Source organism: Stegodyphus dumicola, chromosome X1 (assembly GCF_044657685.1).
Source record: "Stegodyphus dumicola isolate Sdum_Otavi_A_Nest chromosome X1, ASM4465768v1".
Taxonomy (NCBI): Eukaryota; Metazoa; Arthropoda; class Arachnida; order Araneae; family Eresidae; genus Stegodyphus; species Stegodyphus dumicola.
The window spans coordinates 18,206,497-18,230,052 of NC_140780.1; the positions used below are offsets into that span (position 1 = coordinate 18,206,497).

General features: G+C 32.2%; 1 protein-coding gene across 4 annotated transcripts in view; it reads left to right on the forward strand.

Moving 5' to 3' along the window:
* The window catches only part of LOC118186364 (centrosomal AT-AC splicing factor-like), a 66,723-nt gene that overhangs the window by 37,167 nt on the left and 6,000 nt on the right, over positions 1-23,556 (forward strand). For 2 of the 4 annotated variants that reach the window (XM_035356442.2, XM_035356441.2), the window contains 2 exons: positions 5,775-5,901; positions 14,358-14,527. In XM_035356442.2, the coding sequence (XP_035212333.1) occupies positions 5,775-5,901; positions 14,358-14,506 (276 nt within the window). In that variant the 3' untranslated portion in view covers positions 14,507-14,527. Of the gene's footprint in view, positions 1-5,774; positions 5,908-14,357; positions 14,541-23,556 lie in introns of those variants that run through there. The other 2 variants (XM_085806971.1, XM_085806970.1) reach the window with 2 other exon arrangements.

The following is a 23,556-nucleotide window of genomic DNA, read 5'->3' on the forward strand; positions in this document are numbered from 1 at the left end:
GTCTTGTTGTCTGTATAGAATTTAAATTTTTTTGTTGACTATTAGAAGCTATGGCAAACTGAATTTTTCTGCTCAAATCCATAGCAGCCTATGACATTCCTCGATGAGTCTCATTAAGGATACACAAAGTATTTGTAATGTAATTTGAGTTTTGCTTGTACGATTAACATACCATCTGGGAGAATTAAAAACGTTAGATTGAATCCATTACATAATTTGCTGCCATGTGTGATTATTTTAATTCCTTTTTTGCTGAGTATTTTTTTTTTTTTAGTCATATATGAGAACTTTACCAAGAGAGTATACCACTTAGAAAGTGCTTTTCAATATTTGTGGAATATTACCATCATGGAAACTATGATTTCCATTTTATATAATTGCTTCTTGGCATTTTGTTTCAAGATCTATTTTTATATTTGGTGCAAGAATCCCTGCTTTATTTGAAATTCAGATTTAAAATCATTTTATGACTTTTGATTATTGTCAAAAGAACACGTATCTGAACTTGGAGAAACAGAATGTATTCTTCACATTCTGTTTTATTGCCTCCATGCTTGACATCATGCTTGGCTGTTTCTGAACGTGTCCTTTTACAAAGTTCTTTTATTTATTTTTTTATTTTTAATGGCAGGTTACAAAGACAGCTGTAGACAGAACAAGCAATAAATCCATTTTGTGTACAGCCTCCTAGTATCTCTCCCAAAGTGATCCAGCATTAAGTACAGGGCAAAGTCTCAGATGTGAGGTATCCATTTCCTCATGAAGGTTGCACAATTTGCAAATTGGGGGGGGGCCTTTTACAAAGTACATTAGAATTTTGTTTATGACAGAGAAATCTGTTAACTAATCTGCTGATGTTTCTTGTAAGGTATTCTGTGTGAAGAAGCCATGCTGATTTGGGATCCAAGAAAATGCCAAGATATTTTTTTTGATTCTCATAGTGGTTTTAAATCCTCATTGGAATGGAATCTTCTGTGGGAAATATTGTTGTAAATTTCTGTAAATATTTAAATTCTGTTAGTAATGCTTATAATGTGTATAATGTTTATAACTTATTTTTTTGTAATACTTTTCATGCTTGGTAGTTGCCATCACCAGTAGTCATCTGTTACTTGTAAATCTATCAAACTCGTAAATCAGGAAATTAGCAAGACAAATAATCTTTAAATGACAAAAATGTGCATTGTTTTTTAAAAATAGCAAGCTTAACTGTAAAGACTAATTTCTCTCTGAATGTATTCTAATTATTAGCTAATTAGTTTTCATTTAATTGTTAACTCAGGTGGCAGTATCATAACTTTGTTCATAGCAGTTGCCATGAAGGCCTGTTTTTGCAGATAAAAGTTTTTGCAGTGATTCAACATTAATAATTTTAATAACTGCAATAAAATATCCTTAAATAAATCAATAATCATTGAACACAAAAGTTAAATTAGTTGGGTTTTTCTCTGCGTAATTGTATTAAAAATGTCTAACGATGGCAGAAAGTTGTGTACAAAATAGTGAATTGCAAGGTCGGAAGACAAATTCGTAAATAATCATTAATAAGATAGATAACAGTAAGATTAGACCTACAGTAATTTGTTGAGCAATTGTTTTATTCCAAAAGAACTTGTACAGTACAAAGTCCAAGATCCAGAATCATGAAGACTTCAAGAAATCTGTATTTCAGAAATTTCTGGATCTTAGGTCATTTTAAATTTAGTAATATAACATGTTGAAATTATAGAACTAAAAATATGAAACAGCTGCTTATGCAATAATGAAACATCAATACGTTGCTATAAGGGAACAAAATTTACAAAACAAGCTCAATATTTGTTTTATTAAACATTTCTTTGAATGCAAATTATTTAAGCTTTTTTTTTTTTTTTTGCTGTTGATATTTTTTTCTTTAATTTTGTAGATACACATAATTTCTTGTTCAAAGTTCCATTGTTGAAGTCCTGTAATTGCCATGTCAAAAATCTCACTAAATTGTCAGTCGAAATCTTTTCACTCTCTAAAATTTTTGTCATTTTTGTCAATGATATCTTATGAATTTAAAACATGGTACTGATTTCACTGTCTATTAGTTGAGTGCTGATTGGAGCATTATCATTGCAATCGAAAATTTCTGGTGTATCTTTCTTATTTATTGTCAGTTCTGCACGATTCTTCACAAATTCCATTAATTGGAAAATTTAGGCTTTTATAAGCGTTCAAAATCTAAACCAAAAGAAAATTGTTGCTTTACTTAATATTGGAATTGCATATTTCTGAAGCCCAAATGGCACTAGTGTTTTTTTTCTTACATCGAGGCTGCTATTAAAGACAAGTACCAAAACGTGCTTTCACTTTGTAGATACTGTGTTCTATTCAGAATTTTAAAGTATTTCTGACATAATTAAAAAATGAAAGTCTAATTTTGATAAGTTGATTCTAATAATTATTGCCTGCAAAAATAATAAGCTGGATAAAATTAGTTAAGAAAGAACGGAATTTGCTATATTAACAGAACTTAATTTCCTTCAAATCTAATTCCTTCTCTTCCTGCTATTATGCCAATAAAAGAAAATCAATGTTAACAACATCACACTCCAAGCAAGTATATCTTAGGGCTTTGATTATTGTTTATGTGAGATTAACAATACTACCCCCTATCTGCATAATTACTCAAGGACTGAAAGTGTGGTTGTGGTTAAAACCAATCAATGTATTGTCTTTGGCAACAGTGGCATTTCTTTAGCCAGCAGCTGTTTCGTTCTCATTAGTTGGAAGAAAAATCACAGTTATGACACAGTTCTTTTCTGAATTGTTATATCATTCCTAAATCTTGAAAAAAAAAATTACTTGGGGTTTTAGCTATTTGATCATTTCAGTTATTGGACATCTGGATTTTAGACTTTGTACCATATAAACTTTATGCTTGGTGTATTATTCCAAGAATTGCCAGTTAAGACTAGAATGCTATCCGTTCATCTCCTGGACAAAGCCCGTAACAAATAACCATGTCTTGCCTTCCCTAAAACAGAAAATGGGATGTGCGATGCAGATCTGTTGTATGACCGTGACTATTACAGAAAAGGCCATTCCTAACCAAAATATTTCTGCACATGGCATTAATAGAATAATATTTGTCTTATAAATGAATGGTTAGCTGAAATGTTTACATTTCACAATCTGACTTAAGATATATTTCTATGTTGCCTTAAAGATGGCAAAGTGTTTTCATGGAGATAAATTTGGGGATAAACCTGAGGATATTCAAGATCCGTTAAAAGAACTAAGTGATGAAGAAAATTCTATTTCTGGAGATGAAATTCTGGAAAGATGATTTGTTGAAGTTAAAATTTACAATTTCACAGGTAGTGACAAACATGAAAATGAGGAATGGTCATTTTACAATAAAGGTGAAGAAGAAACAATATTTGAAAAACAAACCCAGGAAGACAAAAATCTGAAGTTGAAAAATTCCAAAATGTTTTGAGTCATCACAAATCTATTATTTACCCAAGCAAAATTCAGTTCAGTAGTAAAGACAAGTCAAAGTGGTCATCTGTTCCTAAATCAAGCAACACAAGGACACTATCTTGCAATATTATTAATATATTAAAGGACCAAAGGACTGAACCTCGCAAGGGACTGTAGACACATTGGATCAGATGTGTAACAGTATGTCATATAGCAGAAAAACTCGCTGATAGCTCCTTTGTGCATTTTATGGCATTGTAAGTATCAGTTTAGTGAATGCACATGTTACATATGTAGATAATATAGCGCAAAAATCCGAAAAGGCATTATCAAGAAAAACGTTCGCAGTAAAGCTGACTGAAAATGTTCTTGCTCCATGGAAGAAGAAGCATCTCAATGTACCAGCTTGGCCATGATCAACAAGAAAAATTATAAGGGAACTGTTTAAATTAGATTCTTGCTTAGTTGAAGTTCAAGAGTCATGAAATCATCTGCAGGTAGTATACTTTTATCTCCATCCTAGAGACGAAGGATTACCATTCCCATAAGTTTTCAAGAGGATAGCATACTTGAGATAATTTCCATGCTGCTGATGAAATAATTTTTTTTTCCCACACACTTCGTGTTAAGCATGGAAGTATTAGTTAACATCTTCATTTACATCAGGCCTTTTGAAATTTTTGATAACAGCCTTTTTTCTTAACTTTGAAAACATTTACTTCTACTGTAAAATGGCAAATAATGGCTTCTGTTGGTTGAGGATTCCAAATAAACATTTCCTCTAAAGATAAAGTATGAATGCATGTTTCAGAATTTTAAATATTTTAGTACTAAGCAGATATTGGAGTAATTTCACTTTTTCTGTTAGAACCCTTTTCAAGATAGATAAGGTTATCAATGGTGTATTCTATTTTATCTTGTACAGAAGCTGTACCGTTTTTCAGCTGGTAAATTTAAAAGGTCACAGGTACATGCCATGGACCACTTTTCAAGCCTATTATTACTGATTCATTGTCTCTGTTAAAGACTAAATAATAAGCCAGAGGAACTGTATTTACTTATAAAATTTTGATAATTAGCTGTTCAATATTAAAGGACTGTCATATTTCCTTCCAAATTGGGGACACTAAACTATATTGTATTTTCAAAACTTTGGTTTAAGAAGAAAGGAAACAATAATTGGATACACCTTTGCATTCATATTTTTGCTTCCATCTGTAGAAAGGCAATATAAAGGTATTTTAATGTCATCATCCCCTAGAGATTTATTTTTCATGCCAATTTCTTTAATGGTGGCAGTGTATTTTTTTTGCATATGGGTATTTCGTAGTGATATCACTGTAAGGAAACATTTTTGTAACTAAAGATGCAACATGAACAATGGCATTTGGTAGAAAATCGTGCTCCATTGAAGAGGCCAAGAATAGACTAATTGTAATGCAATTATTGTTGATCATAGGCATTACACATAACAAACATACTGCATTTCCTTGCTGCAATAATACTAGGAAAATCATCTGTATTTGATTTTTGTAAAGTAATATTTTACTTTTACTATAGGATTTCTTTTATGACAAAAGATCACAAACCCATAACAACTTCTCAAAGCATATGACACATGTTTTTTTTTAGCAACCACAGAATTTCAATTAACAGCACCAGTCTTCGCTTCGTGCTTTTTAGCTGGTGTTTACTAGATGATCTGCAGCTGTGCTTGATGCTCATTGGAGACTTGAAATGGGAGATTTACGACACATTTACTCTCAGACACATTGCTGTATACTGTCACTGATAATTTTTTGTGTCTTGTGCAGAAAATTTTTATAATTTGGACATGTTCAATAGTAAGCCAAGCTACATAAAGTTATGAAAAATTTTAGAAATAAAAGAAAATGAGGAGAAAATTATTAAAAATTGTGTTGACTGAGGTACTGGTGAAAATTGGAAGTCTTCCACCCAAACTGGGAATGTTGGCAAATATGTCATCTTTTTGTTGGTGATGTCCCTTTAAGGCCAGATTCATCAGGAGCTGTATATTATAATCTTAGGGTTCACTGTAGTTAAGTTTTTTAAATATGTTTTTTAAGTATACTGGGCATTATTTCATAAATCAATTTTTAATAATCTCAGATGAAATATATTTTAAAATTAAAGGCAAAAATGTGCTATTTGAAACTATAAATTTTACATATGATTAGCAACATCTTATAAAATTCTCTACATAGTGAAGGTAATGTTAACAGAATTTCGTATGTAGTGTGTAGGATATTGTTTTTTATAGAAAATATATCTTTGTTTAATTTGATTGTGTAAATTTTCAGCCAAATAAAAACACTGAACATGCAATAGACAAAATTCCACCTTGGCTACAGGGGAGACCTGATACCGAAGAAATGCCATCGTGTTCAACTGTTATTGGACCCACAATGGATACTTACTTGAAACATGGTTAGGGTAATCCACATTTATTTTTCCACTATCATTTTTCTTTCTTTATAGTTAACATTTTGACGTGCAGCTAACTAATGTTAATTTTGCCTTAAAATATAAACAGTATTGTCTGTATTTATTTAAATTCTAAAAGGAATTACAGTATGTGTATAAAACTAGAACTTTTTATTATGTGTTGGAGAATTAAATTTTACTGCCATGTAGTCGCTTTTTGAAAGCTAATAAGCTTCGATATAAATTTATTTATTCATTTATTTTTAATGTTGCATATCTCAAATAAGGAAAAATTAAAAGTTTTGTGGTTTGTCATCCTAACAATTTTTATTTACTAAATTTTTTAGGAGGAATGAAAATTCTTCCCGTAATTTAGTAACCTGCTTTATATTTGGTTATTATTCTATGTATCTTACCCTATTTAAAATTACTTTTCCTTAATGTGAGGAGAATTTTGACTATGCATATCATTTTGCTATGAATTTATAGTTCTTTTAGTCATACTTTGCGTTTCATTTATTTATTTAATTTCTATCTGTGGAATGTTATACATGCTGAGAGTAAAGATTTGATTGCTTTTCTTATACTATTTGTTGTTAGTTATTGATTTGATTTATTTAAATTAATGCAAAAATTTGTCTAGGCTATATGATTAAGATTTAAGGCTGTGCCTTAAACGAAACGAAACAGATTAGATATTTTTAACTAAAAAAAAGAAATAAGAATGTGTACCCTATAAGCTATTTCATGAACTCGCAATAACTCTTTCAGTTTGCTTGATTTATTTAGCTTAAAGCAAAAGCCCATTTCCTTTGTGGAAATGTAAATTAACTGATATTTAAAATTAGCCAAAAAAGAAACCATTGTTTGTCATAGATTTTTTAATAAAACTCTATCAGTTTCAAAATTAATTGTCTGTGTTCTGGGGGGGAAGATATTTAAAACTAGTCTAAAAAGATACCATAGTTTGTCATAGATTTTTTTAAAAATAAAACTTATTAATTTCAAGGTTAATTGTCTCTGTTCTTGAGGGGTGTGAGAAAATTTACAAAAAATTGTGTGGAAAAGCTCTTTATCACATTTTGAAAATACTGAAATGCCATTTTTTCCTACCCAGTTAGGGATAGGCAAATTCTTGTTTTCATCTTCCTCTTCATTATCCTTTGCTAAACCAGTATGGCCAAAACTTATTGATTCTGAAATATGTTTCTATCACTAGCATCAAGAAACTAAACATTGTAATCTACATGTTTGTCGTGCTTCTTTAAAATGCATTAAGCGAATTACTTTTTCTGTAAGCGCACTTCAAGCAGCTGATCGTGCTTTGGTTTGTAGCTTGCTAGACAGAAGTCATATTCAGAGCAAGACTCAATGCATTCTAAAATTTTTTATCTGTTTGGGAAGAATGTTTATCATTTAAGAAGAGAAGCTTCCCCCCATGAGTCATTGACTCATTCATGCTTTAAAAAGAAACAAAATTTTCACATTTTTGTCTTCTGAGATTTTCCAGTCACCTGTAGCTTGTGACTAATCATTATTATTCATCTTGACATACACAAGAACTGATTTGCTCTTTGAGCAATTTTTCATCACTACATCTTTTGTGTTTTAATTTCTTTGGTGTTTAAATTCAGTTTCATGAATCGAGCATTCAAAAAAGGTTAAAGAAAACAAGTATCTTTTAGTGTTTAAGCTTAGAAAACAACACTACCTAAAGTATTTGGCAAGTTCATTGGACTTTTTCTAAGGTATGCATCTAGTTATTGGCTGACTGTGGCTTCCATGAATTGTGAACCAGTTCAGCAGTGCTTCTTTAGTGTTCTTATGCTTGACCATTTAAAATTTTTTCCTTGTGTCCAGAGATTTTCATGAACAGAAATTACCGAATCTAGAATTTTTTTATATGGCATCTACTGTACATTGGGATGTACTATGTTCCTGGCACCTATCAACTTGGTTACATCCATTTTGTATGTTTTTAATAATGCTCAACTTTACCTTCAATGTAGAATGCTTTACATCTCACTTCATAGATAAATTTTTGGTGCAGAACATTTTCGCCAGTACAGAATGAAGAGGGTTGTGTCAAAGAATATGCAGAGTTTTACCCAATTTCAAAAATAATAAAAGGAGTATAATTTTGTCACTTATCTATTCTATGCTGTGTCTGACAAGAGTACCATCTTCCCTATGTTATGTATGAATGCAAAGTGAAGGTAATAAATTGGCAACTCATTGGCAAGTTTGTGAACTGGCCAAAAAAAAGAAAAAGCTTCTTTGTCTACCTTTACGATTCATAGATGCTGGTCTCTTTCAATAATACATCCAGTTCCCCAATGTTTTTACATTCTTCTTTTTCCATACAGAACATGCATGGTTATCTGAGGTAATAACATTGGTTAACACTTATGTAGGGTGACCAACCCAATTCTTATCAGAATTTGAATTGACAAATACAGGAGTTGTTCTCACACTTTTAGACAACTTTGCTTTGTTATAAAAAAAATCGCCTGCTTGAAAAATTTTTTAGCTGCAACTATATTTTCCAAAGCGTAAATTATTGTCTGGTACTTCTCAATTTTGTGTTCATGCAAAATGGCACTTTTAAAGAAGCAGTGAACAGAAGACTATATTTGTGCTCTTTCCAAAGAAAATTATTCATATTTAGTTATTGAAAAAAATGCTCCGAAAGCTATGGTTTTTTGGTATCTAAGCAATGAAAGATAATGTTATCAATAAGAAAGGGGGGGAATGTTTGGCTTCAAGGAGAAAAATTGTTCAAAATACATATACAAGGAAAGAATGGAATGTTTCGAATGTTGCAGAGGTAAGAATCTTAATATTATAAACAAAAATTTGCGAAGTCAAAGGACAGTTGCATAATCAAAGAGAAGAAAAAATTTTTATAATATGACTTAAAAAATCTAAAGTAAGTTTTTCAAAAGGATTTATGATTGTTGCTGGTTTTTGATATAACGACAAAGAAATATTAAACAAAGTGCAGAAAACTGTTAAGGTGAACTCCGCATATTATCAGAAACATATTTTATACCCAATTTTTCAAATATGAAATTGCTTTTCTTTACCCAGTGCCATCAATTAGGGTAAAACTGTTTCAAGACAAAGGAAGCAGGCACACGTCAAAATCTACTGTTAATTTCCTGGAAAAAATGAAACAAGAAACATGTATCGAGGATATATCTTTCCTTCACATATATGCCTGGGAAATCTGATATATCACCCATGGATTTTTGCACTTTAGGAGTTTTCAAAAGCAAATTATCCAAACGTTGATCTGCAACCGTCCCTGGACTTGGAAAGCTGTTCAAGAGGAATGGGATAAAATACTTCTTTCGATACTACAGAAGACTATTGTCTTGGAAGTTGTGGTATAGAAAGATAGTGAAGATTAAAAAGTTATCAAATAGAACATTTAAAACACAAAAACTTTAGGTAAAATATTTCTGTAAATGCAATGAAAATCATCCCTCCCCCCAAAAAAGTGTGCAAACAGCCTCTGTATTCCTTTGCCCAACAGTAAATAAAGTGAATAATTGCTGTAAATGAGATGTGACAGTCTCAAAACCAGTTTCTGACTGGCATTTTAACACTTTGCTTGCGGTCTTTAACATCGCACTTCCATAAATTTAGTCTTTTAGAAAGTACGTCCTCATTCCAAATTTTTATGCTCTCTTTTGTTGAACAAAGTACCATATTTTTGAAGAAATCAAATGCTTTCTTTCACATCAGTTGGGGAAAAAGTACATTAATTAGCAAAATGACATTAAACTTAAAATGTATAAATTCAGGTCTACTTAAGCAGATGTTGAACACATGTGTCATGTGTTGGTATATATACTTGAAAATGCTCCCAAATTTCCTATTTCTACTAAATACTAAAATGGGGCTTGAAGATAATCAAAATGTATCCGTAAAACACGTAAAAGATCTTTCAGAAGACAGAATCTGGAAAGTATTTTTAATAGTGGAATACAACAAGCCTTTAAGAATAAGAAATTTCCATCCTTTAAAACAAGAGTCAGCAAACGTTTTAAAAAAAGGGCCAGCTTGTAAACGCTTTAGGCTCAGCAGGGCAAATAATGAACATGAAAATATGAATAGACAATTTTCTCATAGAAGAGGGATGGGTACATTCATCATGTTTTAATTGTGAAGTGATACTTTTGCAAGAAATTTATACAGATCGTACTAATATTTACTGAAGAAAAAGTATAGAAGATTTGCATGTACACATTAAAGACATTATTGCTAAATAAATTAAAATTTCTAATGCAAAGAGTTTTTTTTTTTTTTTGTAATAATCTTTCATAATACTGAAGTTCAAATTTCCTACCATTAAAGTTGTTTGCAAAATGGTTATCTGTTAATGTTGTGAATTGTTATCTTACGTATTTCATTTTCAAAAATGTCCTTTCTCATTGGTAAGCACTCCCAGATGCGAATATCCATACCTATGGATTGATTTTAATTAAGTGTATTTATCTTCCAAAATTATTATTTATAAAACTGGCTTGAATCCTTAAGCATCATTTATATCATTATAGCATCATTTATATCATCGTTTTGCAAATCAGTCATTTCCATTTGAAGATTTGATAGTAGCCCCTCAGTTATACAATCAAACGAGTTTTGAAACATGGACATACCTTTTGCACTTGCGTCAAGATAGAGAGAGAGAAAAAAAAAAAAAAAAGCTGTTATAACTAAATTCAGTGCAGAAAATATATCCTGTGCTAATTTTTTGGGAAATGGGGATTTCACTAATTTTTTTTTATAGCATGGAAAATGGTCAAATTTGTTTAACATTATTTGCATTTCAAGTAATGCAAACTTTCAGCAATATGTCTTTATGATAGAATACGTTTCATATATGAGTAGTTTTCTCTGTAATTTTAAGCAGAATGGAGATAACCCACGACACCTGTGGCAATTGTTAGTTTCCATAGCCATTCGCTGTTCAATAATAAAGATTGTAGGCAATTTTTCTCATTTAAAAAAATGACTTCTCTCAATTTGGAGAATCTCAACAAAACTTTCCCATTGCTGAACTATCGAACAGCTGTATGATAAGGCAAGTCAGGATATTCAGCTTCAATCTCTAATAAAAATTCATAAAACTGGCAGTGGTAAAGTTGGTGAGTCGAATGATATAACTGTTATGCCCAACTGCTGGTGTTTACTCAGAGGGTCAATGCTGAATTTGAAGTGATTGAAGAATAAGTTTGTATGAATAGCCTGTTTGGAAAAATTACAGGTGGAGAAAATATAGGTACTGCTTAAAGGAAGTTGAGAAAGTGAGATCTCAGCACATGAGAATAAATAAAGTTTACTACTGGTACAATTGGTTCACACCACAGACTGAAGTGTTTCCAGAGAGAGGTTACTGTTGAATATGATGAACTACCAGATGTTTTAAACATTTAATATCTTCACAGGACTTAAACATTTGTCCAACTGATCCTTTGCCCATTCCACACATATTTTTTCCACCATCAGTTGTACCACATTTTAACAGATTCCATAGAAAATTGTATTGTGTTAGCATTTTCTCTACTTCCTTGAAGAAGTACGTGTATTTTTTCCATGCATTCGTAGAAACTTATTCTTCAATCACTTCAAAATTCAGCATTGACCCTATGAATAAACACCAGCAGTTGTGCATATCAGTTATATCATTTGACTCATCAAGAGCCAATGAATAACAGAAATTTTTTGCTCTGTCTTTTAATGACTCTCATCAAAAGACTGACAGATTAAAACATCCTTTTTGGACATATTTCTTAGGCTGCCACAAGCAAGTATGATTTCATTAATTCACCATCTGTAAATGGTTTTCCTTTCATGGTTAATAAATAAGCTGTTTGTAAGCTGACTTAAGTTACTGCATCATCATAATTTTTTAATTTTTATGATTAAATTGCATTGTGATGACACATTCAGTTTTAAACTTTCCAATTTTAATGATTGTTCATTTTCTGTGAGGTTTGAATACTGTTTTGCATATTGTTGCATACTGTTTGAATACTGTTTAGTTTGGTAATGATGACATGTACTGTACTTTTTTTGACATATAGTATGTCATTACATATCAAATATAAAACTTTATCATTTAGTTCTGTGACAAAATAATTGGCACTCCAATCTGATTTAAAAGTTTGACATTCAAAGTGTCCTTTTCTCTTCCTATCTGATTTTTAGAGTGACATGGCAATTTTAATTAATGTATAAAATAAAAAAGTATCATAGAGTACCTTGACAGACGGTACTGTCAACATATTCATGCGGCATTGCATGCCACATGAAGTCTTTTGTCTTTGTCTGTTGAGAATGCTTTTAAAAAGATGACAAGTGAGAAACTATGACAGTAGCTCCTCTCAGGGGCATTACTCGCAACTTTTCAATTCAGCTATCGGCTGTTGCATAATAGTGCATAATTTGATTTATTTTTCATGTAAAAAACAATATCATGCCTTGGGCTAGATTTGACCTGCAAGCCATAGTTTGCTGACTCCTGCCTTCAAAAGATCACTCTTATAATCTCGTGCATATTCACTCATTCTTTCTTTTTGAATAGCAAAAATTAGCATCAGCCTTGAACATAACTCTGTTTTACAGCCATGTCAGAAAATTTGAGTGTAATCCTATTCAAGATTGTTGTGACAATGGCCACTGCATGATATTATATGTGTCTCCCAAGATATATTTATTATATATTCTGGTTTTCCAAGAATTCAGTGTTACATTTTCCTCACCTCACATAGCTTTTATTAAGAAGACGGAGAAAGGGGGTGAAAAGATAAAAGAACAATAATATAAAGGTTTTTAACCACCTTATGATCTGAAAAATTGATAATGGTTTAATATTTTTTATTTAAACTTGAAGTTCTTTAAAAAAATTATGAAAAATTTGGGGGGGCAGGATTAAGTTGAAAATAAATATAAAGTTATATGTTTGAAGATTCTTGCAGCTGCATAAAATGACATTAAATCATGTCAGAAATTGGATAGAACCATAATGTTCATTCATTATAACTAGGTGTTTATTTTGAACCAGGATCTGTAAAACAGGGTTCGATTGTGTTTATGGTCTGCTGTTATACACTGAAGAGCACAAAACATAGTACATGACTGGAAACAGGTTGTACCAAATGTCTAAGCAGCAGTCACGTAAAGTCGAGATATTCATACATGGTGGCATTTTAGCTCTGTGCTGCCCTCCATGACATCTTAAATGTGCTCTGTCATTTTAAGATCTGGCAAGTTAGGTAGCCAAGACATTAATTGGAATTCATCCTTATGCTCCTTGAACCACTCCAACACAATTTGAACCTTGTGACATGGCACATTGTTTGCTGGAAGATTCCATTTCGACTTAAAAGAGAAATTCCATGTAATGCCAAGAGAAATGTGCAATTTATCTGCATTTGCATTCAAATAGCCCACAGATTTCATGCCCAGTTGTAACACAACTATGGGTCCCAGAGTCACGCATGAGAACATCCCCCAAATCATAGTACTGCCTTCACCAGCCTGTGTATGACTTGCTTTACAAGGGGGAGCAACTGTTTGCCTGGAAGACAGTGTACCCTGACACAATCATTGATGTGATAAATGAGAAATTGTGATTCATCCGACCAAGCAACTGTCTTCCACTTATCCACGGTCAAGTCTTGATGTTCCTGGGCCCACTGTAAGCATACTTGAGAATGACGCTTGGTCAAAAGAAGCATGCAAGTGGAATGTTTGCTGTGCAGTTCCATATCCAATAATGTGTGCCGAATTGTGTGTTGTAAAAACCCTTTCAATTGGACCTGCACTGTATTAGGCTGTCAGCTGAGCCTCTGTCTGGCACCAGTTTAACTCTACCCAGCAGGACAGTCTTAGACATACATTTTCTTTAATGATGTGTGGATATCCCACACCTTGGCATATACCGCTGGTTTCACTGTCATTTATGCATTTTGCATAAATACTAAACACCTACAAGATGAGCAACCTACCAAATGTGCAGTTTCGAAAATACTCGCTCCGAGTCTTCGGGCCATTACAATCTGCCCTCTATCAAATTTGCTTGTATCAGCAGTCTTTCCCGTCACTTGCATAAGTAATGAATCCTTACCTTTTCTAGCAGCAGTTAAGTACCATTCCCACGTCATCACATGCCCTTAATGTCATCCAGACGAGTTCATTGAAAAATGTGCGTATGGTTATAATGTTGTGTCTCGTTAGTGTAGATACAAATATTTCACAATTCAGAATGTGTTGAATAAAAGGATCTTTTTCTTTGCTCTCAAGAAATAGGAGTTGCCTTAATTTTGAAATATTTTATATCAATTATTGAAAAGTAAAGCTGTCTTTGTTTTTAACTTTATTGTTAATTATTAGTATTTTTTTGGCTACTTTTGACTGTTGCTTATATTTTTTTTTTATTTTTCTAGTTTCAGATCAAAAGAAGAAAACGTTACCTGCAAATCGCATTGGAGCAAAATTCAAGCATGATGTCAAAAGGTCTTCCAGGTGGTTACCTTTTTTTGGTGGCGTTTGGAACCAAGGAAGGCATAACCGATATAAGAAACATAATCAATAACAGTTGCATCTTTTTGAAGAGGTAATTATAAGATGTATGTTGCTGAGTAATATTCTTAGGTAGAACTGTAAAGTTTATTGTTCGTTTATTCTTTTCCAAACCTTTGGTTTTTTAATCCAGCCATTACCAGAATGCAAATTAGGCTGATGTAAATAGCATGTGAATTTATGAATTAGCCATTGAGAGAGAATTGTGGTAAATTGGTAGAAGGCTGTTTATTCTTAAATATCTGTCTCTGTACCAATCTGCATCCTTGTGAATGATTTTGGGTATGTTATTTCCCAGGTTAGAAGTCATGGTAATTATAGCATGAATAGTTAGGCACTGAAAGTTAACTGCTATATTGTGCTCATTTAAATCTGGATTACTGACCCACCACAAGTACTGTTGTTTGAGTTATATTACAAGACTTTTAATAAACTTCTTAGACAGCTGATTTCTTGCTAAGAATTCAAATTAAGCTTGAAGACAAGAATTTATGTGAAGCACAGGAAGACAAAACAGCTGAAGTTTAATAGATTAAATAAGAGTAACTTAATACCTAACTAGGCTTAATCGTATAGTTTGAACTTTGCATATAATGGTGTAAAGTTAGAACTGATTGATAAATTATTTGCAGTAAACTAGTAATATTTAAACAAAATACATAAGGTAACAGAATAAGGGCAGAAGAATGTTTTGTTTTTAATATCCCAAGATTGAATAGCCATTTCTGTAGAACCAAGCATAAATCAAATTATGAGTGTGTAACATGTTCGCTGCTGATCACATGCTAGCACATGATGTGGCATTATCGCTGAAGAGCGAATCACCACACTGGCACATTGTGTAGATTTATGTCTCAGGTGCCACTCACGTGCTGAAATGGGAAGAGCTATGTTTCAGTGTTTATTCTCCGTTTCAGTTGTCATATATTTTGAGTATGTATGCTGGTGTTGGCATGGGGTGAGGGTTAGGAACTAGTTGTAAATACGTGTGGTTTCAAATTAACTGCTTTATTACTTATAGTAAAAATAATTTTGTAACATGAGTTGTACAGCTGATAGTTTTGTAGGGCCTTCACATCAAAAGAAAAGTGCAATATAAAAAGTCTCTAGCAGCCTACAAAATTGTGAATTTGTTTGCTGAGCTGCCAGATTATTATCTAACTGATTTTAATTATGATGTTGACAGTGACGAGGAATTCTTTCCTCCCAAAAGTGCCCATAATATTTCAAGTTCGGAAGTTGAAGATGAACATCCCGTGTAAGGGGTGACGTCAACAGTGGAATTCCATTGTGGTAGAAAATATAATGTAGAAAAAGGACTTAACATCCATGAAATAATTTTCTTTCACAGAATTTGAGTGTTTGCTGAAACCTGCTTCAGATACCAATCCTATATATTACTTTCATCCCCTTTTTTACTGATAATATTTTTGATGAAATATTCGCTGAAACCTGTGACTATATTTGTAAAATATTTTGTAGTTGTGAAAAAAGAGATGTTCTCGAATTAATGCTTGGTAGCATGCCATAAAATATGAACTATTGGTATTTATGAACTTAATTTTACTTATGGGAACCGTACGAATGAACCACATTCAAGATTATTGGAAAACAGATACCGTCTTTTACTTGGATAGTACGAGTAGGGGAATCAGTTTTTGTTATTACTGGCAGGGATGTCTTGAGACTTCTTGAGGCCATGGGCACCTATGCAAAAGTAGGCCCCACCTGCATCCCTTTTATTTCATTATTTCATTATTTAAAGTAACGGTTTAATAAAAGTAATCCATAATAAAATGAAGATTTATTAGAAAATTCATTTTGTACATTTTAAATTCGCAAAATGATTAATTATCTCTTCAAAATCCACTGTTAATAATATCATATATACTCGTCAACTTAAATTATTCAAATGAGATTCAGAAATGACTAATTTCAATAATAACATTTGGGCAGAACTGTTGTGTCTTGAACTTATGCAGAAATTTTAAATAATAATTAATATTGTTTTATTTGTTTTTTTGTTGTTTTTGGAATAACAACAAAAACATTATTCAATTTTGTTGTTCTAAGAATTGTTTATATTTGCTAAGAGCTTTAATAAAGATGACTTTTGAATTAAAAAATGTGGAATAAAGTTATTTGAAGAAGCAGAGTTCTAATTATAAAGATGAATTTGGAGTGAGGAGCCTGTAACTGATGACTTGGAATTTTTATTTTAAAATGACTATATCTGAAGACAAAACTATCGAAAATACTGCAGATGAACTGTGTAACACGAACTGTGTTAAAATTCCACCATTTTGGGTTTGATCACTCAGAAATCTTTTTTTTTCCAAGTTGAGGCTCAGTTTAAGATAAATGGACTTGTTTCAGAAGAAAGCAAATTTTACTACTTAGTATAACAGTTAGAACTCAAATATGTTGAAAACATCTGGGATATCGTAACAAGTAATTCCGCTACTAAATATTCAGAATTCAAAACAAGTCTTCTGGATTTATTTAAGGAAAGTGAAAGTACTCGAATTAAAAAACTTCTTACAGGAATCGATTTAAGCAACTTGAAACCCCGTCAATTATTACAAAAATTAAAATCTGTTACAACATCGGATGTGTCGGAAAAGTTAATCAAACGTTATGGTTGGAGAAATTGGCAGATTATATGCATTATATAATACTTGTTAGCGACGAAGAACTACCCAAGTTGGTGATCATAGTTGATAAAATTTCATATATGACACCTTCTAATCAGATTTGTGGTGTATCAACAGCTAGTAATTGCTCAACTACATGAAAATTCAATCCATTGAACAGCGAATTGCCGAAATGACTGTTATCATATCTCAACACCACAATTTAGGAACAACTCTCAGTCTCACAGACATTCTCGCAGTACTTCTAAGAAAAGATTCAATCCTAAAGGAAAATATTTTTTTTAATCATTCCTGTTTTGGTAACAAATGTCATCAGGATAAATGTACTCAGCCGTGCAGTTGGTCGACTGATAGGTCAGCCAAACAGGGAAATGACAATGTGCAGTAGAGGAGGCGGTAAGCTCTACTGTCAATAATGTTCCTGACTGTCTCCAATTTCACGTATTTATCAGAGATAAAAAAATCGAAAGTGCATTTCTTAATGGATAGTGGTGCAGATGGTAGCATTTTATCCGCGTCAACACAAGATGAAAATTCTGCGGATTTCAGGTTGTATGCTGCGAATGGTACTGAAATTGAAACATGTGGTATAAAAATGTTAACACTTGATTCAGGACCAAAGCATTGTATTCTAACTGGATTTCAAGATTTGTTACGCCATGTCACTTAGTCACAGGTCGTTGAGTACAGTTCAGTTCAGAGTTGTTCAACAACTTATCAAAAATGTGTGGAATAAAATTGCAACATACAATGGTTTACCATCCCCAAGCAAATGGGAAGGTCTAGCGCCTCTATAAATTTCTCAAGGTCGCACTTATGGCACACAATAGCCTGGCCTGGAGTGAAATACTTCCAACTATTCTTGGTTTTTGCACAGCTACACAGAAAGACTGTTCATACACCATTGCTCAAATGTTTTATGAATAAAATATACGATTACCTAGTGAATTTTTCCGAGATAGCACAACTCCTACACCACCTGATATTTTTGTTAAGCAGCTCAAAAAATTATGGAACAAATTGGACCAAGAACAGTGTCCGATAAATATGTCCAAAAATATTCATCCGTAAAGACATGAAACAACATCACATGTGTTTATTCGCAAAGTTAAAGTTAAAAGATCTTTCAAAGTACGTACTCAGGAAGATCTCTATCGTCGTATTTCTCATAGGTCTTGGAAGATTGCTATCCTGAACTTGTGTAATAGCCCAAGGCGTAGAATGGTCGCTGCCTACAATATGACTGCCTACAATATCATCTTCATAGATTCAAAATTATTCCTTCTCCAATATGCACTCTGTGCAGCTCTGGAGAGGTGATGGATGCCGCACATTTACCCCACTGTCCTGCTCTGCGCAAGACATTTCTTGTCGAGCGTTACTGGGAGGCAAGAGATATGTTAGATTAATGGACTCTGTTACAGCAGTTTTTTTCATTGTATTGCTGTATTCTATGTTCTTTGTTCTTGTTTTTTTGCTGTAACTGTTCATAATCTGCTATTAAAAAAAAAGTTAAAAAGGAATTTAAACCTCCTTACGATGGTCCTTTTCAAGTGGTTGACAGAAAAGAAAAATATTTTACGGTAAAAATCAATCCTAAAGATGTTACAGAGTCTATTGATGGATTAAAGCCTGCATATATCTTGCAAATACCAGGCATTACTATGAATCAATCAACAATGTCAATAAGACAACCTGTCAAACCTCCAACAGACTTACCTTCTAAGAATTAAAAAGCTTTCTGTATAACAAAACAGTCATGTAAAGGACGAACAATAAAACCCTCTGTGTGATTTCGGGATTAGCATTTACGTATATCTAATATTTTTTTGTAAGTAGTGCATTTTAAAGGTAATAATATGCTTTACCATAACTAAGTTACTGGGAAGGGAGTACTGGTGTGGCTTGAACGTATGCAGAAATTTTAAATAATGATTAGTATTGTTTTATTTGTTTTTTGTTGCTTTTGGAATGGCAACAAAAAGATTATTCAGTTTTGTTGTTCTAAGACTTGTTTATATCTGCTAAGAACTTTAATAAAGATTATTTAAAAAATGTGGATTAATGTTATTTAAAGAAACAGAAAAAATGCCCATCGAATTTGAAGATGGTTCCATATGCCCGATGTAAAAAAAAAAAAAAAAAGGAGAAAAGCTGGAGTCTAAGAACTACAGCTTTCTATATGGTATTCTCAAGCATTCTATCAGAACTGTTAGCTGCTTTTGCAGTAATAATAATTGGAGAATACCAGTGTGAATTCCAAAAGGGTGAATTTTTCGGCTGAACTGCCAGATTATATTAGTACTACTACTGACCAAATACAGTAAATAATAATTAAAAAAATAATAATAATAAAAAAAGAAATGATATAGATACTTATCACTTTTTCATTGATTTTAAGACTGCTTACAATAACATTAACAGGGAGAAATTGTTTCAAGCAATGCTGGCATTAGGAATACCTGAAAAACTGGTAAATCAGATAAAGATGACCCTGAGGAGAGTAAAGCTGGAAACTGTCAGATTTCTTGTATACTGAAAAAGGAGCAAGGAGGTTCTCTTTCCTGCCAGCTGTTTAATATTGACCTTGAAAAAGCAGAGACTTGAGCATACAAACACAAAAGATTGTATTCATAAAATCTGTGCAGTTGTTTACTTCTGCTGATGACATTGACGGTAGAAAGAATGCAGGCAGCAAATAGGGTAGGCTTTTTGTGTACTTGAGTTGGCAGCAAAAAAATATGACTAGTATAACCATTAATGAAGGGAAAACTAAGTTCATGACAGTTGCAAGCACAAGATATAACCTGATAACGCTGAAAATGAATTACTATATTTTCGAGGAGGTCAAACTATTTAAATATTTAGATAGAATAGTAAATAATAATAATAATGATATAATTATTGAAGTCAAGAACAAAAATAACATAGCTAACAGATGCTGTTATAGATTACAAAACCAGTTCAAAATACTTAAGCAGTAAAACTAAAATATGATTGTATAAGACCTATTGTGTTGTATGGAAGTGAGTGCTGGACAATGAGTAAAGATGAGGATAGAGCAACGACATTTGAACAAAAGCTTTTGGGAATATTTGGAGCAGTAAGTGAAAATAAAGTGTGGAGAATAAGGTATAATTTTGAACTACAGCAAAAATTTAGAGAACTAAATATAATAAAAATGATTAAAGCCTCTTGACTAAAATGGCTAAGCCATACGTGTAGATATGAAGATGAAGACCCAGTGAAGAAACTGACATTCCAAAAGACAGAGGGTAAGAGAAGGAGAGGAAGACCACAAATGAGGTGGTTAATGAACATTGGTATCAGCAGGTGGAGAATTGTGGTATTTGATGGGTCAAGACGGCAGAAGCTGACTGAGATAGCCTAGACCAGAAATTGTTTGTAAAGCATAAGAAAAAGAAGAATCGTTGTGCTAAGAGTTCAATCATAATAATCTTTTATCACTTCTTTTAAATAATATTTCCTATGATAAGTATTATGGCATATGGGTGCAATCTACTCCTATGTTAGCACAATAACCATCACCAGACTGACAGCAAATGTATTAGCATTTTATTTAATGAATAAACAGGCTTATTAATAATAATTAATGCCAGGAAAGTAGATCCTTAATCCTCGCTCATTCTTACACATGTGTGGCCTCATGCACACACATACACATGAGCATGTACTTACACATTTGTGTTGGTGAGAGAAGGATAAGAATATATTGAAAAGTTTGCTTTTCCAAAATAATGGCACACGGACATATCTGAAAGCAAAATTACCTTTTACTTCACTCTTAAAACAAACTAGGCTGCAGCAGCAGCCTTTTGCATAAAAACCTAAAGCAAAAAAAGGAAGTAGACTTGACGACCCGTCAGCAGCAACCACATCAGTTTATTGCCGACTGAGCTGTGATAAATTTGTATGAAGGGAAAAAACAAAACATGAAGCCCTTTTTTTCCTCATGCAAAGTCAAAAACTTAACTCATTAACCTCTGGTTACAAAATTACGTATTGCAGCTAGTTAACGTGGATGCGGTATTTATGTTTAATGAATGCTGTGGATAGTTATACAAAATTTTTTCAAATCCATAGCAGTTGCTGCTTTCATAAGTCCACATAACTTTTTGCTGGAAATGAACTTCAGGTCAAACACTCATTGAATAAAGTGATATCATATGCTTAGTATGCTTAGTCCAACTCTTTTCTGTTGGGGATCTCGAAAAATCGGTAGCAGATTTTTTTTTGTCACAAAAGGATTTACACCTTTTTCAAATGGAACTTTAAAACTTAATCTTTTAAGATATTTTTTGCTCACATCAATTCCTTTGCTGCTTCCGATAAAATGATATACTCTGCTGCATGATGGATAAACTAACACTTTTTTGTGTGTACGTTTTCCAAATTGCTGGTACTTTATCAAAATATAATGCAAATCCTCTTTTCAAAACATTGTTATTCCTATTGCTTGTGCAATGAGCATCTGAATAACAGTATACATACGGATATTTAATCTTGGACAAGCTTAATTTGTATAGTTTAGTACCAAAGAGATAACCGAGGAATTTTAACAATTTAAAAAATGCTTCCCATTGCCTAATTCCATGGTTTTCATGAAACTGTTATATGATATTTATCGAATATTTGATATCAGGCCTAGTTCTATAAGCTGCAAAATTAAACATCCCAAAAGGTTATTAATGGTAATTAATTTACTCATTTCATCAGTTTCTGCACTTGCAAATGGACGCTCTAAATTTACAAGAATATTACATTTGGCTGTGGGAGTGAAGTTTTGGTATCTGAAAATGTTCAATTTTTTTAGAAATTTCTTTGATGTGTAGAAGCCCCACTGTCGTTTTCTAAGAATTCAATTCCAAGTAACTTTCGAGTTCTGCCTAATATGTTTTAAGATCAAAACACTTACTACACACTTTGAGATTACTTTGATCTTTACTAAAGTTTACAATATTTTCTACCTATTATAAGAGAATTAAGGCTCTTATAGACACAGTTCCAGTTTAGTATTTTCTTAAAAATTTAGTTTCTAAAATATTTTCAAATTTGCAAAACCATTCATGGTTGCTTTGAGGCAGATCATAAATGAATAGGCACGCTCTGGCTGGGTCATGAATATTTTCTCATTTAGCTTTGCATATAAATATGTATTTTGCACATATAATTGACAGTCAGTCCACTTGTATAAATATACTAGTATTACGAAAAATATTCTTATGACTGAAAAATTTACTGGACTGTAAACATCATCAAAATCTTCTCTTTTCTGCATGAAATCTCTGTTTGACAATATGCTTTTCCCTTTGTGGATTCTCAGCTAATTACCAGACTTCTTTATTGTGTCAATTTCTTCCCTCATCCCCTTATCCTATTCTGTGGTATTTGCAGATTTTCATGTTTCTTTAACATTTTATGTGATCAAAATTTCTACAGAATTTGGCTCAGGTCAATCCTCCTTTTCTACAAAATATACGTTCCCAGAGTATTCAATTTTTCTGCTAAAGAAACATTTTTTTTCTCAGATTTAATATTCCTAGCCTCACAGTATTTTTCAGTGTTGTTATGAGATCTAAAATGAGTGTTTGCTCCTTCTACATAGTAATGCATATCTGTCCATGTTCCATCTGGCCTCATAATGGCTTTTCATTGCCAGTTTAAATCTGAAATCTCTTTTGGTATGAATTTGTTCTAATGATTCTATTCATTCTTTAGGAGTTTCTTGTTCTTTAGCCAACTCTAATAACATTTCTGATTCTTTAAACTGAGTTTTAAGTTTCTGACCCAGGATGCTTTCTGCTGCATTTATTCTTTCATCAAACTTCACATTATGTATCTATTAATCTTCGTTCTTTTGGTAGCCATATTCTACACTCCTTAATATCCTTGCTGTATCCTACCATGATATTAAATTAAGTTGAATAGTAGGATGGTAGTTTGATATAATACAAAATGAAAATTTAAGTTTGCAAAAGTGAAAATTGAAAATGGTGGAAAGTGTAAATTCAGTGATAAAATTAGTAAATTAAACTTTATGGAAAAATGTGAAAAATTAAAAAGGGAACTAAATTTTGAACTTTTTAGAATGAATTTTTGAAATTACTTAAAGTAAATTAAACATACATGTAAGTAAAGTATTTAATTGCGTATAGAAATGGAATTTAATTAGTTTAAAACTAAATGTAATTTGTATGAATTGTAGAGTAGAAAATGTTCTGGGGAAGTAACAGTAAAAAATATTCACTTATTTGGTGTGTAATATGGCTGGAATAGAAATGGCTGTTTGATAGTATTACGGTGATAGAGAGACCATTTACATTGATACACTAGTGTTATACATCCAGCAAATACCTCCAAATTTGTTTTAAGTATTTTATATCATAAG